Source organism: Callospermophilus lateralis, chromosome 2 (genome assembly GCF_048772815.1).
Source record: "Callospermophilus lateralis isolate mCalLat2 chromosome 2, mCalLat2.hap1, whole genome shotgun sequence".
Taxonomy (NCBI): domain Eukaryota; kingdom Metazoa; phylum Chordata; class Mammalia; order Rodentia; family Sciuridae; genus Callospermophilus; species Callospermophilus lateralis.
In genome coordinates this window covers 7,271,239-7,288,142 of record NC_135306.1, presented here as the reverse complement: position 1 = coordinate 7,288,142, position 16,904 = coordinate 7,271,239, and the positions used below count along the sequence as shown (strand labels likewise).

General features: G+C 45.1%; 1 protein-coding gene across 5 annotated transcripts in view; it reads left to right on the top strand.

Moving 5' to 3' along the window:
- Slc25a25 (solute carrier family 25 member 25) overlaps positions 1–16,904 on the top strand; it is a 34,278-nt gene that overhangs the window by 5,299 nt on the left and 12,075 nt on the right. For 2 of the 5 annotated variants that reach the window (XM_076845403.2, XM_076845402.2), the window contains exon 1: positions 12,947–13,209. The exons of 2 other annotated variants lie outside the window; for them this stretch is intronic. In XM_076845403.2, the coding sequence (XP_076701518.2) occupies positions 12,991–13,209 (219 nt within the window). In that variant the 5' untranslated portion in view covers positions 12,947–12,990. Of the gene's footprint in view, positions 1–12,601; positions 12,644–12,946; positions 13,210–16,904 lie in introns of those variants that run through there. One more of the 5 variants, XM_076845406.2, reaches the window with a different exon arrangement.

Here is a 16,904-nt window from a genome sequence, read left to right as displayed (position 1 = left end):
AGAGGTTAAGAACCCCTGGGTTCAGTCCCTGGTACCTAATTAAATATATTAGAAAGGGCTGGGGATATAGCTGAGAGGTAGAGCACCCCTGGGCTCACTCCCCAGCACTGAGAAAAAAAAAAATTGATGTTTGGAAACATGGAGTCAGGTACCTTGACCCTAAAACCAAGTAATAGTAAGAATATACCAGAGTCCTTTCAGTCTGAAGCTTCAGCCAGAGAAATTCCTTTGATGTTAAGAGTCATTAACTGTCAAGTCTCACAGAAATCACAGGGGAATGAGGCAGGCATATTTTGCTGGTATTCATTTCTGATCCATCTAAATACGTGGGATGGAATCAGCGAACAAAGCAGTTTTTATGTAGCACTAGTCTCATGGCACTGTGTCTGCACAGACTTTATTTTTAACCACTTCTTATTAGAAGCTGGGGATTGATTTAGTCCCTGTAGTCCTCTCCACCATCCAGCCTTCCACCCCAAGTGAAAACGTCCCTCTTGTGTCATCCTTCAGGGACGGTCAGCCTTATCAGAGTCACTGTTGGTTCTTTATCTGAAATACTGTGTCTGCTACTCATGAGTCCTGAGAGTACCGCTAGGGCCAACACGGAAGAGGGATCTAAGAGTCTATAAGAATCTGAAAACCTGCATTTTTCTATAATCCCCTGTAAAAACAGGTGGCATCATGCACACTTGACGGGCACCCTGTCCATACCTTTTGTGGCTTCCTGGGCTGAGGTAATGAACCCTGGGATTTAGTAGTACACACTTTGTGAGGACTTGGCTGGGCAAAGGAAGCCAGTCAACAAAAGAGGTTGAATTTTATGATCCATCCATGTGAAAGTCCAGAATGGGGCAGCTGTAAAGGGACATGGAGAGATAGTAAGGTGATAAGCAAGGGCTGTGGGACATTTTTTTTTTTTTTTTTTTTTTTGGTACAAGGGATTGAACCTAGGGGTGCTTTACCACTATGCCACATCCCCATCCCTTTTTTTTTTTTTGTTTTTTAAGAGAGGGAGAGAGAGAGAATTTTTTAATATTTATTTTTTAGTTTTCAGCGGACACAACATCTTTTTTTTTTATTTGTGTGTGGTGCTGAGGATCGAACCCGGGCCGCACGCATGCCAGGCGAGTGCGCTACCGCTTGAGCCACATCCCCAGCACCCCCCCTTTTTTTGTGGTTAAAAAATTTATTGATTTTTATTTAGCTGTCACCAGTGGGACACATTACTATATTAGATCAAGTCAGCTATCCACAATTTTAATCTTCTAATGATCTGTTTGACTCTTGGACACAGGAAAAGATCCCATCCCTTTTTTATTTATTTTTTACTTTTGAGACCAGGTCTTGCTAAGTTGTTTAGGGCCTCTAAATTGCTGAGGCTGCCTTTGAACTTGCGATCCCCTCCTACTCAGCCTCCTGAGTTGCTGGGATTATAGTCGTGTGCCACTGTGCCTGGCTTACTGTGGGAATTATTTTTGAGGTGATGATAATGTTCCCAAGTTTGCCATGGTGATGGTTGCACATATCTGTGAAGATACTGAAAACCACTAAATTGTATACTTTATTTGTATCTTTTTCAGCACTGGGGGTTGAACCTAGGGTATTACGCTTTGGATGTGAGGTATCCTACAAAAGCTCACATGTGAGATAATGTAAGAAGGTTCAAAGGAGAAATGATTGGGTTGTGAGAGTCTTAACCCAATCAGTGGAGTAATCCCCGGATAGGGATTAACTGAGTGGTAACTGAAGTGGTAGGATTTGACTGGAATATAATTGTATATATTTGTATTTGGCAAGTGGACTTTCTCTTTGCTTCCTATTTCATGTGAGCTGCTTCCCTTTGCCACACACTCTGCCATGATGTTCAGCCTCACCTCAAGCCCCAAGGAATGGAGCCAGCCTTCTATGGACTAAGACCTCTGAAACTGTGAACCCACAAATAAACTTTTCCTCCTTTAAAGTTGTTCTGGTCTGATCTGTTAGTCACAGCGAAAAAGCTGACTAAAATACATACTTAGGTATCATTAAGCAATACCCCTAGTCCTTTTTTTATTATTATTTTTTTTGGTATTGAGGATTGAATCCAGGGGTGCTTTTCCACTGAGTTATATCCCCCCCTTTTTAAAAAATATTTGTTTTTCATTTTTTGATGGACACAACATTTTTATTTTTTATATGGTGCTGAGGATCGAACCCAGCGCCCCGCCCATGCCAGGCGAGCATGTTGCCGCTTGAGCCACATCCCCAGCCCCAAGTTATATCTCCCTTTTTATTTTTATTTTGAGGCAGAGTCTCATTAAATTGCTGAGGCTGGCCTCAAATTTGCAATCCTCCTGCCTTAGCCTCTCAAGTCACTGAGATTACAGACATGCACCACCACGCCCAGCTGAGTTGTGCAATTTAAATAGGTGATTGTATGGTATGTGATCTTGGTTTAAATGTTCCTTTGGCTACTCGTTTCCTAGCTGTGACTCACCCCCTCAAGGTCTTTCTTTTCTTATTAGAAACATTATGGTGGTATGATGGTATGAATACTTACTTTATAAGATGTTTATGTGGATCAAATAAAAGTGTATAAAGAAGCCAGGCACAGTGGTGCACACCTGTAATCCCAGCAACTGGACTGAGGTAGGAAGATCACAAGTTCAAGGCCAGACTGGGAGACTTAGTGAGACCCTGTCTCAAAGTAAAAAATAAAAAGGGCTGGGATGTATCTTAGTGGTAGAGCACTCCTGGGTTCAAGCCTCAAAACTGCTAAATAAATAAAAATATAAAGAGCGAGTGGCTCAAGTGGTAGCACGCTTGCCTGGCATGCGCGGGGTGCTGGGTTCAATCCTTATCATCACATAAAAATAATAAAAAAAAAAAAGAGCCAGTGCAGTGTCTGATACATTGGTGTTCATTTCCAGGTAACTTTTCTCCCCTGTGGTTCTTTGAGAATAAGATGCCCAGAATTGGTTAGAATCACCTGCCTTCTGCTCCCAGTGAAGAATGGAAGGCAAGGGAGGGCAGAGTCTAGGCACACAAGTGATGTGAGGATCACAGGATAAGGTGCCCAGGAGGGCACATCTCACATCTGCAATCTGGAGTAGTTTGGAGGGGGACATGGGCTGTGGGAAGCCTGGATGTTGGGAAGATGAAAACAGGAAAGAAACTCTAAAACCTTAAAGTAGCAGAGTCACTCTGTTTACACATATGGATGTCATTGGTCCACATTTTTCCTGGAACAGAGAAGGGCTTCAGAGCCTGTTGTTTGTAACTGTGTAAGCCATGGAGGATCTTTCCTCAAACATGGAGTTGACTTTGAAGTTGGGAAATGGGAGCCTCAAGTGGATGTTGTCTCACTAGCCAGCATTCTTTGCAGAAGTGGGAGGGAGGCCCAGAGGTTAGGTTGGTTTAAGGCCAGCAGAGAACTAGAATCCAGGACTGACTCTGCCCAGTGTCCTGAGCTTCACTGCCTTCCTCCTCCCACAGCTACAGGTGCTTGCCCCTAGCCACAGCTCTCTCAGTTTATGACCTAGACATATCTATGCAAAATCCAGCTCAGCATATTAAGGCCCCTGAGGGTGCTCAGGAAGCAATGACTCCAAGGACAGGGGTCCTGTCACTAAATATGGGATATAAAAGATCTGGCACAAAACCTGAAAAAGGTTATGATAAAAATGCATTTTCCTGGGGCTGGGTTGTGGCCCAGTGGTAGAGCGTGCTTGCTTCACATGTGTGAGGCCCTGGGTTCCATCCTCAGCACCACATTAAAAAAAGAAATAAAAATAAAGATATTGTGTCCATCTACAACTAAGAAAAATTTTTAAAAAGATGCATTTTCCTTGGGGCTGGGGTTGTGGCCCAGAGGTAGAGTGCTCACCTGGCATGTGCAGGACGCTGGGTTCCATCCTCATCCCCACATAAAAATAAATAAATAAAATAAAGGTATTGTGTCCAACCACAACTAAAAAAAAAATCTAAAAGAAAGATGCATTTTCCTTTAAATAAATGAATAACAAAGGTAGACCTGCCAGCTTCACATTCTTGGCTGGTTTTCCAGGAAGCAGGGGGTGAGTCAGGGCTCTGCAGGGACAATGGGAAAAGGACCGGCAGCTGACTCCTCCCATTGCCCCTGGCCTTGCCTTTCTCCCTGTCATCCCCCCCACACCCCCATGAGACCCGTGTGAGAAAACCCCAAAGCCATTGAAATGCCAGTGGTGGGTAAAGCAGATAATCTGGGAGAGGGCAGTTTTGCTGTTTGCCCCTGGGGATGGAACAGGGCCTCCTGCACTCCAGGCAAGTGCTCTATGGCTAAGCCACATCCCCACCCCACAGGGTACTTTATTATTTTATTTTTATTTTTTTGGTACTGGGGATGGAACCCAGCCCTTTTCATTTTGGGGACAGGGTCTCTGCTGAGTCGCCCAGGCGGGCCTGGGACTTTTGATCCTCCTGCCTTTGCCTCCCTTATCCCTGGGATTAAGGCAGGCCCTCTGCACCCAGCCCAGAGGGTACTCTAGATCACCAAGAGGAAGCCACTGCTAAACCCTCAGCTGTAGATGTGACACACCTGACTGTCAGAGACAGCTACTGTGCCCCTCTTAATTGATCTGTGGCCCCCACAGCCATGTGAAGCCCTGCTGTTGCTCTGGCTGAAGCCTGTGGCTTTGAGCTGAGTTCACAGGATGAGTCCAGGATGCTGGTGCTGGAACACTGTCAAAGTGTGTCCGGCTCAGTCCTCATGTTTCACAGGCCAGAGAGGTTGGAGTCCTAAAAGGGCATCGTTGGGGACCTTAGAAGGACAAGGTGCCTGTGGTGCCCCGAAGCTATGTACTGAGACAAAGTTCACTTTTTTCTGTTTTCATTCACATCTTGGGTGTATCCTTTTGTTTGTTGGAATCTCTTCCTCTCTAACCTGTAGAAGGAAAAATAGGATCAGGGAGGTAAATTAAGTAGTTTTATAGTTAAAATTTCTTTTCTGAATTGTTTCGAAGCATTGGCCTGGTTTAAACATGTCATTTCGAGTTTTTTTGTTATTGTTGTTAATATCTTTATTTGTTGTTATATGGTGCTGAGGATTGAACCTGGTGCCTCACATGTGCTAGGCAAGCACTCTGTCACTGAGCCGCAGCTCCAGCCCTAAACAGGTAATTCTTAACACACAGTTCTCCCTGTTGTCCTCATACCCTAAACAGCTATGTTGTCTATCTGCCCAGGGCAGCTGCTGGATGGGTTCCCCCTTTTCCTGTCCTTGACCTTACAGTGCTGGAGCAATGCAGAGCAAGCAGCTGGGAGACAGCTCTGCCACTGAGCCACAATCCCCACCCTGAGAGCATATTTGAATATTACATTTACAGACTTGAAACTTGCAACTTAGTGGGTTACATTAACTGGTAGATTCATTTCAGCAGAGACTAAAATACACCTGCTACAGTTGTGCCCCAGAAATAGTAAATCATGACTATATGTCAATATATAAAAAGATTCTTCAAAAATATTTTTGCCTCCTGTACCACCCTAAAAGACTTTGTAAAACAGTTTATCTCCTTACACATTTTGTACATGTGCCTTAAACATTTGTGTTTGTTGGTTTGGGTTTGGGGTTTGATCGAAACCGTAGAGCTGCAGGTTTGACTCATTCAAATGATTCAACGGGACCTTCCTGTGACCTCTTTGGCAGAGCCAGTCCTCAGTATCAAATCAGCCAAAGCAGCCTGGCTTTCTGGCAAGTAAAATCTGGCTTCATTTTTCAATTTAAAAATGTTCATAGATGGGCATGGTGACACAGACCTGTAATACCAGCCACTCAAGAAGCTGAGGCAGGAGGATCACAAGTTAAAGTCCAACCTGGGTCTAAGTGAGACCCTGTCTCAAAATTAAAAATTAAAGAGTCTGGGGATGTAGATCAGTGATAGAGCTCTTGCCTAGTATGTGCGAGGCCCTGGGTTCCATCCCCAATATGGTAAAAAAAAATTTTTTTTAGTCTTCCCTTAGACTCAGGCAATATCTTACCTGAACGTTAATAATTCTAAGATAGGTAGTAGGTGTAGGTGGTGAGGCTTGGCGGTTACTGTAGAAGTTGCCCATGGGAGGATTTCCGGACTGCAGTTGTCCTTCTGTGTGATGCTCTGGGTGATTTGGAAAAAGTCATTTGACTACTTCTCACTGCAGGTCTATTCCATTAGAACTTTTTTCCTTCTGAAAAATATCATAAATCCTGTGAAACACATCTCCATTAAGTATTTTCTAGACCCCCAGAGGAGTGGATTACTGCTGCAGGTGATTAGCGTCAGCTTAACCAGGTTCAGGCATGGTAGGGTTCCACTTGCCAGCTCTGCCCCTGGGTGTGGGTGGTCCCTCATTCCCAAGAAGCTAAGTGTAATTAGAGTTGTAACATTAGAGTAATTGGCATGCAACCAAAAGAAACTGATCTTCTAGATACAGCTGGTTTAGGTGCAAGAAATATACTACATTAACCCCTGGGGAAATAAAAAACACAAGAAAACGTGTTTTGTTTTTGCAGTACTGGGATCCAGGAGCACTCTATACTGAGATATCCCCAGCCCTCTTTTAAATTTTGAAAGAGAGTCTCAGTAAGTTGCCTAGGCTGACCTCAAACTTGCGATCCTCCTGCCTCAGCCTCCCTGGTAGCTGGGAGCATAGGCCTGTGTCACTGGGCCTGGCTGAAGTGTCTTAACCATAAACATTGGCAAAATATGCAGTTGAACATATTTCCATTTATCACTGTCTATCTATTGCTGGTCAAGGAAGATTTTAGGATAAATAAAGCATGGTGTTGTCGCTTATCTCATGTATTTTCTTTCTTCTGTTTACTTTGGGATTAATTTGTTCTTTTCTGGCTTAGAGTAGAAACTGAGGGGACTGGGGATGTAGGTCAGTGGCAGAGGCCCTGGGTTCCATTCCTAGCACTGCAAGGAAAAAAAAAAAGTGGAAGCTGAGGTCACTATCTCTCTCTTTTCTAATGTAGCTCTTCCTTATAAGGACTTCTTTGGCTGCATTTGACAAATTTCAGTATGTTGTGCTTTCATACCATTCAAAATACTTCCTAATTTCTCTTGATTTCTTCTTTGACATATGAGTTATTTAGAATTGTGTTTAGTTTCCAAATATTTAGGTATTTTCCAGATGTCATTCTGTCACTGATTTCTTTTTTTTTTTTTTAAAGGCTTCTTTTTTTTTTTAGAATTTTAATATTTTATTTCTTTTTTTAGATTTCGGCGGACATAACATCTTTGTTTGTATGTGGTGCTGAGGATCGGGCCAGGCGAGCGTGCTACCGCTTGAGCCACATCCCCAGCCCTCACTGATTTCTAATTTAATTCCACTGTGATCCAAGAGCATAATTTGTAGAAGTTGAATTCTTTTAAATTTATTAAGACTCAACGCCTATAATCCCAACAACTCAGACTGGCCTCAGCTACTTGGCCAGACGGAGTCTCAAAATAAAAAGGGCTGAGTATGTAGTTCCTGAGTTCAGTCCCTAGTATACAAAATATAAAATAAACAGAAACAAAATTTATTGAGACTGGTTTTATGGGCCAGAATATGTTTAGAGTGCACTTGAGAAGAGGTGTAACTGCTGTTGTGTTAATGCTGTCAGGTCAAGTTGGTTGCTAAGGTTATTCCAGACTTCTGTGTCTCTACTGGTTTTCTATCCACTTATTCTACCAGTTATTAACAGCGGGTACTGAGGGCTGTTAAAATTTACTTCAGGCTGGGTGTGGTGAGCACACAGGTAGTCCAGCACTCTGGAGGCTGAGGCAGGAGTCTGAGACGTGCTTGTTCAATGTAGTGAGACCCCTGTCTCAAAGTAAATCAATAAAATCCTCTATACCTTGAGCCAGTCTCCGCACTATTTTCTGTGTGCGCATTGGTCTTCATTCCCTTTCTCCTTTCTCTGTCTGTTGGTCACCTGAGCATTGTTTATGCACTTCATCTCTTCTGTTGACTTATTAGCTGGCCTTGTCACTGCCTCTCTCTCTCTGATGGTTGCTTTAGAGATTTAGTACACACCATTGGTTTACCACAGCCTACCCAGTGGGTGTGACACCACTGAACATGGTTTCAGCATCTTGAATGGTGCATAGTCAGCCCTCTCTACCCGAGGGTTCTGCATTCGTGGATTCAACCAACTGTGGATCGGAAACATTTGGGGGGGAAGTGTCTGTACTGTACATGTACAGAGTTTCTCCTATGTCCTTATTTTGTAGACAACACAGTGTAACAACTGTGTAATGCGCTTACATCCTGTTAGACATCATAAGCAATCTAGAGTTGACTGAAGGTTTACAGAGACTGGGCATGGTGTCGCATACCTGTAATCTCAGAGATTTAGGAGTCTAACTCACAAGTTTGAGGCCAGCCTTGGCAACATAGTAAGATCTTGTCTTTAAAAATAAAAAAGGACTGAGGGTGTAGTGCAGTGAGTGGTAAAACACCCCTAGATTCAATCCCTAGTGCCCAAATAAATAAAGTACATGAGAGGATGTGGCAAATGTCCTGCTGTTATGAGACTTGGGTGTCTGTGGACATTGGCATCCAGGAACCCTCCCCGGGATGCTGAGGGATGACCACACTTGCCCTTCCCTCCTCTCAGCCTTTGCTGTGGTTGTGGATGTGCGTGTGTGCGCGTGCGTGTGCGCGCATGCCAGTGATGGAGACTGAACCCAGGGCCTTGAGCGGGCTAGGCAAGCAGTGCTGTACTTCTGAGCTACCAAGTTCCCCTTTTAAAATTTTGAGATAGGGTGTCTAAGTTGCCTAGGCTGGCCTTGAACTTTTTTTTGATAGTGCTAGGATTGAACCCAGGGCCTTGAGCATTCATGCAAGGTAAGCACTCTTCTAACTGAGCTATATCTCCATCCCCAGCCTTGAACTTTTGATCTTCTTGCCCCAGGCTCCTGAGTTGCTGGGGTAACAGGCGTGCACCTCTGCGCCCCACTTGTCCTGTGGTTTCCTACACATCTAAAGGCCTCTTTATTCACCCACATGGTTACCATTTCTGGTGTTCTTCCCCTGCTCCCCCCTCCCCCTTGGTTTGTTTTATTTGTTGTGTTGTTTTGTTTGCTCTACCGGGAATTGAACTCAAGGAACTGGACCACTGAGCCACATCCCCAGCCTTATTTTGTATTTTATTTAGAGACAGGGTCTCACTGAGGTGCTTAATACTTTGCTGTTGCTGAGGCTGGCTTTGAACTCAAGATCTTCTGCCTCAACCTCCCGAGCCAAAGGGATCACAGGTTTGTGCCACCGTGACCGGCTCCTTCAGTTTTTTTTTTTTTTTTTAAGAGAGAATTTTTTAGTATTTATTTTTTAGTTCTCGGCGGACACAACATCTTTGTTTGTATGTGGTGCTGAGGATCGAACCCAGGCTGCACGCATGCCAGGCGAGCGCGCTACCGCTTGAGCCACATCCCCAGCCCATCCTTCAGTTTTTGTATGTGTGAAAAGTCTTCAGAGTGTGGACTTCTGGGCTGTCTGTCTGAGGAAGGCCCCTGTTTTCTTAGCTTTGTTCCTCTGTATATAACAGATCTTTTCCCCGCTCTGGTTGTTTTAAAGATTCCCTCTTTATTGTTGGCTTTTAGAAATTTACATGTAATTCGCCTGATTGGTTTATTTTAATATTTGTTGTGGTTGGGGTTTGTCAAGCATGTATTTGTGGTTTTCAGTAAATTTGCTGGGGGTGGGGGTTGGCTTTTTAAAATATTTCCTCAGTCCCTCCTCCCAGGACTCCAGTTCCAGGTGTGTTAGTTAGTCTCTTTGCTGTCCCCACGTTTTTTTTTTTTTTTTCCTGTTTCATTGGAAAGTTTCTGTTGCTGTCCTCAAGTTCATTACTGTTAAAACCATCAGACACTGTGGCTTTCCTCCAGAGTCTTCAGATCTATGGAGCCTGTTTGACATACTTGAACATTTCTCTTTAGCTGCTGCTTCTATCTATCTATCAAGGTGTTGGGATCAAACCTAGGACCTCACATATGTCAGGCAAACATTACCACAGACATTACCACAGCCCTCTTTTTAGCTTCTTGGACATAATGAATTACAATTACATTAACTTTTAGTTGTATTTATTTTTAAGTGGTGCTGCGGATTGAACCGAGTGTCTCACCCGTGTTCTGCCATGAGCTACAGCCCTCATCCCAACTATATTAACTGTGACGTCTACACTAATCCTACCATACCTGTCATTTCTGGGCCAGCTTCAGTGGATTGATTTCTACTCTTGTTAAGGGTCACACTTTCCTGCTTCTTTGCATTCCTATTCATTTTTTACTGGACTTTACTTTGTTTAGTACTGGACATTTTTGTATTCCTCTAAATGTTCTTGAGCTTTATTCTAGGTGCAGTTATTTGGAAACAATTTGACTCTTTCAGGGCTTGTTTTGATTTGTGGGACAAGAATAGGGGCTTGGGAGGCTGAAGCGGGAGGATTTCAAGTTTGAGGCCAGCCTGGGCAAGTTAGCGAGACTCTGTCTCAAAATAAAAAGTAAAATGGGCTGGGGATGTGGCTGAGTGGTAGGGGCCCCGGGGCTCAGTCCGAGCATGGAGGAGTAGCCCAGCTGGTTTTGGTCCACTGCAGAAGCAGAATCCTGTGAGTGGCCTTCCTGCACCTTCCTATATTGCGAGGTTTTCTAGTCTGGCTGGTGGGAACAGAAGTGACTTTAGCCCTGTGATCTGAATGGCGGCTTCCTCATACAAGTGTGACCCCAGGAGGACACTGGGCTGCTCCCCAGAGCCCTCTCTGTGCAGCTGTGTCCTCTTCAGTTCCCTATCCCGTGAACTCTAACTGTCCTGGGCTTCCCGTCTGCTCAGTAGCCCGGAAACTCCAGGCAGGAAGCTGGGACTGGCCTTAACATGAGCATTTCTCAGGAAGCACTGTCCTTCCTTGCATGTGGTCCAGTGGCCTGAAGACATTGTTTCTTGTTTTGTCTGGGCTTCTTGTTATGGGCACAAAGGTGAATGTCCCTAGTACTCCCTGCTGGCTGGAAGCCAGTTCCGTGTTATGGAGAAGTCCATTCAGTTAGAAGCCACTAACCTACTAAAGAAGGGATTTTTCTTAATGTTTGTGGGTGAGAACCCAAAGCAGCACTGTGTCCTTCATTTCAGCAATAAACTGAGTTACTGAGTGTTCTGTGTACTCTGAGAGCTTTGTGTATTAGCTAGTCTAGTCTTTAATCAGCTCTGTGAAATAACAAAACTGTTCTGTCACTCTCCCCATTTTGTGTATAAATAAGAGTAGCTGGGCACAGAGGGCTAGAGTAACCTAAATGAGGTCACACTGTCACAATCATGTTTGGATCCAAAGATTGCACATTCCGTCAGCATAAAAAACTGCTTCCTATCTAAGTTTGTTCTGTTTATTGACAGGATCTGATACAGACTCCAGCATTTTCAAAGCAAGCATTGAGGAGCCCTATCTGTTATTTTCATAGAATCCCTTAATGGTGCCCATATTGTAAGAATCATGGTACTCTTTTTAGCAGCTGTGCAGCACTTCTCTGTATGGGTGCACCATGATTTATGTACCATTCCCCTTTTTAAAACCAAGTTGTGCTGGGTGTGGTGGCGCACACCTGTATTCCCAGCTGAGGTAGGAGGATGATGGCAAGTTCAAGGCCAGTCTGGGCATCTTAGCAAGAACCTGTCTCAAAATAAAAAGGGCTGAGGATGTGGCTCAGAGGTAGAGCGCCCCTGGATCCAATCAATCCTCAATACCACCAAAAGAAAAGCTGTTTTCAAATATGTGCTATTATAAACAAGGTTACTTAAAAAAAAAAAAAGAAAGAAAGAAAGAAACACCTCACTGTATTTATATGATTTCCCAGATATCCCTACAGGATAAATTCCTGCAAGTGGGGTTGCTGGAGTTGAGGCTTTTGGAGTGTTGGCAGCTGGCACTACATTGCTCTTCAGAGGCTTGTACTCAGGGGCACCCTCACAGGAGGATGATGTGCCCCTGGACTGTTCCCAACATAGTTTATTGAACTTTTTTCACACTTGTCTTTAGAATAATGGTTGTGAACCCCATATCAAGGGGTCACCTCTACGAGAGATGCACTTCACTTGTCCACTGGTAAACTAAGAAATGACCAAAGATGAATTCCCTTACTTGTGATGATTTACCCATTTTGGTGTTTAGATTTAATCTGTGACCGGGTCCCTGCCTCTGCGCTGTGGACTAGAGGCTGACGGGAGAAGTAGCCGTGGTATAGTGTGGATCGAGGCATGCATGGGTTGAGAAAGCTGGAGAGTGGAACTGGAGTGTTGCTGGTTGTCCTAGGAAGTGTTGCCAAGGACTCCTGATCACGTTCAACTTGGTGAAGCCATCCTGCGGTGCGGTGGCAGCAGACTGGGAAGTTACCGCAGCGGCTGAGCCGGCTCCGGTGGATTCTGTAAGATGAACCTCTTCTGGAGCTTGCGTCTGCACCTCCCTGCGGACTTGCCGGGCTGCAGGCAGGAAATCCGCCGCCTGTGATTGGAGGGCTGGTGCTGGTGGGATAATGAACTTGGTAGTGTCGGCAGAGGTGATTGGCCGGGCCCTGCTGCAGTGAGGTTGCAGACTGGATGGGCGGCGGGGCTGGGGGAGAGCGCCGGCGGCTGAATGACTGCGAGCTCCAAGTTGCTTTTGCCCCCAGGAGAGGTCTGTTTGGATATTGCTTTATCCTTACCCCCCTCCTTTTTTTTTTAAGCTAAACCTTTGATCACTGGCCACCTGTAGAAGTGAGTTTTATTGAAGAAGCCCAGCTGCTGTCCTTATTGCCAGCAGCCTAGGAGGCTCCCTTTAGAGTGAGCTACTTCTCAGGCCAGGCACGACAGCAGTGCTAGTGAATTTGAAATAGCAGGAAACAGCCCCTGCATGCAGAGCTTCCCGCCTGAGAACTCCCTAGGCTAGGCCTCCAAGCAGCTGTGTAGCCAGAGACCCTTGGTATTGTGGTCACATCCCTCCAAGTGGACGGTCACCATCAGTGGTGTTTGGAGGAAGCCAGGATGCTGCAGATGCTGTGGCAGTTTCTGTCTAGCTTTTTCCCTAGGGCTGGGTGCCAGGACTCCAGAGAGGGCACGGATCATCAAGTCAGAGGCACCCAGGCTCCTGCTCCGGGCAACCAGATGTCAAGCTTTTTTGGGAAACAAGATGGAAGGGCTGAGGCCACCGAAAAGAGACCCACCATTTTGCTGGTGGTTGGACCTGCAGAGCAGTTTCCTAAGGTAACCCACCCTGGAGAAGACCTCTTAGTTTAGGGGCTTGTCTGGGATCATTTTCCTGGAGGAAAAAATTTGCGGGGGGAAGAGAAAACTTTTTTTAAAAAAAGTCATTTTGGTATTGGGGGTCAAAAAGATGTATTAGGCAGTAAAGAATCCCTCACCCTCAGTCCAAACTCTCTGCCTATAAAAACTTTCCTGCCCCTTGATGACCACCCGCATGGCGTGGAGGGAGGGCAGATTGATTCAACAGATTCACCTTAGGGTTCATCAGTTTGGCTTCAGAAAGTCATTTGAAAGTAAGGGACAGACTGAAGTGTGTTGCCCATGCTTGTCTGAACAGGGCAAAGAGAACAAGTTAAAAGGGCCAGAGAGTGTACCTTAAAAGTGCGACCCGTGGCCTAGAGCTGGAGACAAGTCTCATGGGCATCTGGAAGGTCACACTCTCCTTGCTTTGGTGGGACCCATTTTACTTTTGGATTCAGGAGGAAGAGTGAAGGGAGGAGGTTGGGTCCAGGAGAGTCTAGAGTCAAGAGATGCAGAGCCTAGTGTCTCTTTCTGGATGCTCAGACACCCAGGGTCACTGAGTGCCAGGTCCTCACAAAAAGCCAAGTGAATGATAGCACTTCCATTTTCTAGATGAGGACACTGAGGCATGGGAAGGTTAACTAGTTCACCCAGGGTTAAACCATTAAGGAATGAGAATTGAACCCCAAGTCTGTCTTGAACTTTGTCCTGTACTCCTTGTTGTCCCTTAAGAAAGCAGTGCTTAATGAGACTGAGTTCCCAGGATTGGAGTAGAGATTGGTGTTTGGTTAGAGTGACCTTGTTTACCTCCTGAGCTTTGGTTATTTTTAATCTTCTTCCTCAATTGGAGAAGGGAAGGAGATTCTGACATTGTGTTTGGTGCATTGTAGATAGCCTAGAGATTTGTTGAATTGAATTGCTACATTCAAGAAATAGATGCTTTATTGATTTATTTACTGGGGAGGGACTCCTGCAGTGGTGTGTGCACTGGCAATGAGGAGAACCCCTAGACCTAGGTGGGATTTCTGCAGTGGTCAAGGGTCTCCCAGAGTCAGTCGTGCCTGAGATGTGCAGGCTTCATGTGTTACTGAGGTGTCATTTGCTACCTCTCACTCAATCTAGACAACATTGGAAATGGCGTCTTTATGAGGAACTTTTATCTGTGCCTCTGCTTGGCTTATGGCCTGGATTAGCCAGCTGACTTCAATTAATCATCTGGTTTTTGACTTTAATAAACGGCTGCATTCCCAGCCTCCTGCAGGCACCCCTTGCCAGCTCTCCCGCAAGGGTTGCCTCAGGTAGGACTTTGTGTGCTGAACAGCCTAGTTCCTGGACCCACACCTTCTATGACTCTGTTCCCCAAAAGGGACATAAATTGGCTGGGTGTCAGGGGAGCTCCAAGAGGGAGCTGGAGCTGCTGGTTTCGTTTGAAGCAAGAGAAGAAACACATCTGGGTAATGTAGAATCTTTGAAAGCAGGTAAATTGAATAGCAGGAACAGTTATGCAGAACGTGTGCATAGAAGACGCGATCACCAAGTGACCTGCTGGGCCCCTTCCCAGGCAGGCCCTGGGGGCTCCTCAGGAAGAGGCCCCGAGAATGTTCCGGAAACCTTATAAAGAAGTTCTGTTTGGTTCTCAGGCTCCTCAGTGTCCAGTAGCACTACTTCGTTTTGCTCTCACTTCCCCCATGTAAATAATTCTGTTTGTGAGTCAGGTTCCTACCAGCTTTTATTTTAGGAACCGTTCTAGTTTTCCCCATTATCCTTGTCTTACAGTTAATCTGCTGTAGTCTGGAGTGGGAGGTGCCCGCATGGCATTCGAGCTTGCAGATCCTGAGGGGCTGTCTTGTGAAGCTCAGAGAATTTTGTTCATTGTGTGTAATTGCCAAGTGTAGGCAGTTTCATTGGAAACCAGCTATATTGGGCTGTCATGGCAACCTGAACATCAAATGACACTGCCCCCATAGCAGCCAATGAGATTCAAGATCCCCTGCAGGTGGGTGGGGCTCGAGCCACCAGATGCTAGTAAGGCTCCTTCACATACTAATATTTCTGGATTGGTCTGAGTCATTTCAGAGAAGGCAGGTTCTTTCTGACCTAATGTGCTACACTCCCAGAGCCCCTGTGCCTGCCCTATTCTTACTCATTGTATTCTGGCTCTTACAAGAAGTACCGGCTTGGGTTTTTTTTTTTTTTTTTTTTTGTGTGTGTGTGTGTGTGTGTGTGTGTTTTGCCACATAATTGAGTGGTAGGACAAAGAAAGCTGGTTAGGTAGCCTTGACAGATCCGAGGGTAAAATGATGTTCTAAGAGGAACTGCTCCTTTAATAGATTAAATGAATTCAGGTGCCACCAAATTATAAGGGACCTAGCATTGCTGTCATTGCCTCAAAATCCTAGGCATAAGAATGGACATCTTATGGGAGGAAACAAATAGATCTGGGTCACAAAATTAGAATAAGGGAGCAGAGAAGAATTATCTGCAGTGCAGCGCTCTTAGCCGCCATGAGCCAGGTGCAGTGGAAGGAGGGGACTCAGCCTGTCGTTCCTGCTTCTTTGTACTGCTCTAACATGCGTCCAGCTTGCTCATTGTACTGCTCTCACATACATTCAGAGTTGAGACAGATGTTTCTCCTTGTTTCTAGCTAAGGCTAGACTTGCTCAGGTTCTACCTTTTCCATATACCTGCTACCTTCCAGTAGAGGTGTTGCTTACCTGAGCTCCCAGTATCTGGTAATTGAACTCTGAAATCTTCTTTTGGCAGTATCGGTTTTGGGTGCTTTAAGTGGATGTTGTAACAGGAGCCTGGCCCTGTCTGCCAGCCTCAGCCCTGCCACCAACAGGCTTGAACAAATCAGGTCATCTTTCCAGGCCTGTTTGCTCAACCCCAGAGACTAAGGGGATGGCCTCAGAACCCCTCTGGGCTTCACAGTTTGCAAATCCGGTGGTAGAGCTATTGCCTTGGACACTGGGCAGTTAGACATTGGCTCATTTGGGAAGAATCCCCAGCTTTTGTGTGCAGATGGAATTCTGAATTACCTGTGAAATTCAGTAGGATGGAATTTAAGTAAATAAGCCAGGATGGGGGCAGGGCTCAGGGTAGAGCCCTTGCCTCACATACTTGAGGCCCTGGGTGCAAGCCCAGCATAGCAAAATGAAAACTCCTATTGGAATAGAATTGATGTTAGCCTTGTAAAATGACATATTGAGGGGTACATGCAGAACATTTTAGAAACTTTCCTGGTCCCCTGAAACTGTTAAACTATAAGTTTGTGAAGAGTAACAAACTTTGTTATAAAGGAGATTCTTTTTTTGGGGGGGTACTGAGGATTGAACCCCGGGGGTGCTTTACCATTCAGTTACATCTCCAGCCTCCATTTCCCGCCTGCCTTTTTATTGAGACAGAGTCTTACCATGTTGCGTGTGCTGGCTTCAAATTTGGGATTCTCCTGCCCAAGCCTCCCAAGTCCCTGGGATTACAGGTGTGTCCGTGGCACCATCTTTCCTTCTTTTCTAGAAAACAGTTGTTCTAATTTGATTTACTTTAATAATTGCCTTACAATATAAATCACAGGCTCTTCTTTTATTTAGTATAGTTTTCAGATCTCTTCTCAGATTCATTTTGTACATCATAAACCCCAATGGCACAGTTCTGCTTACTAAAATTATTTGAAA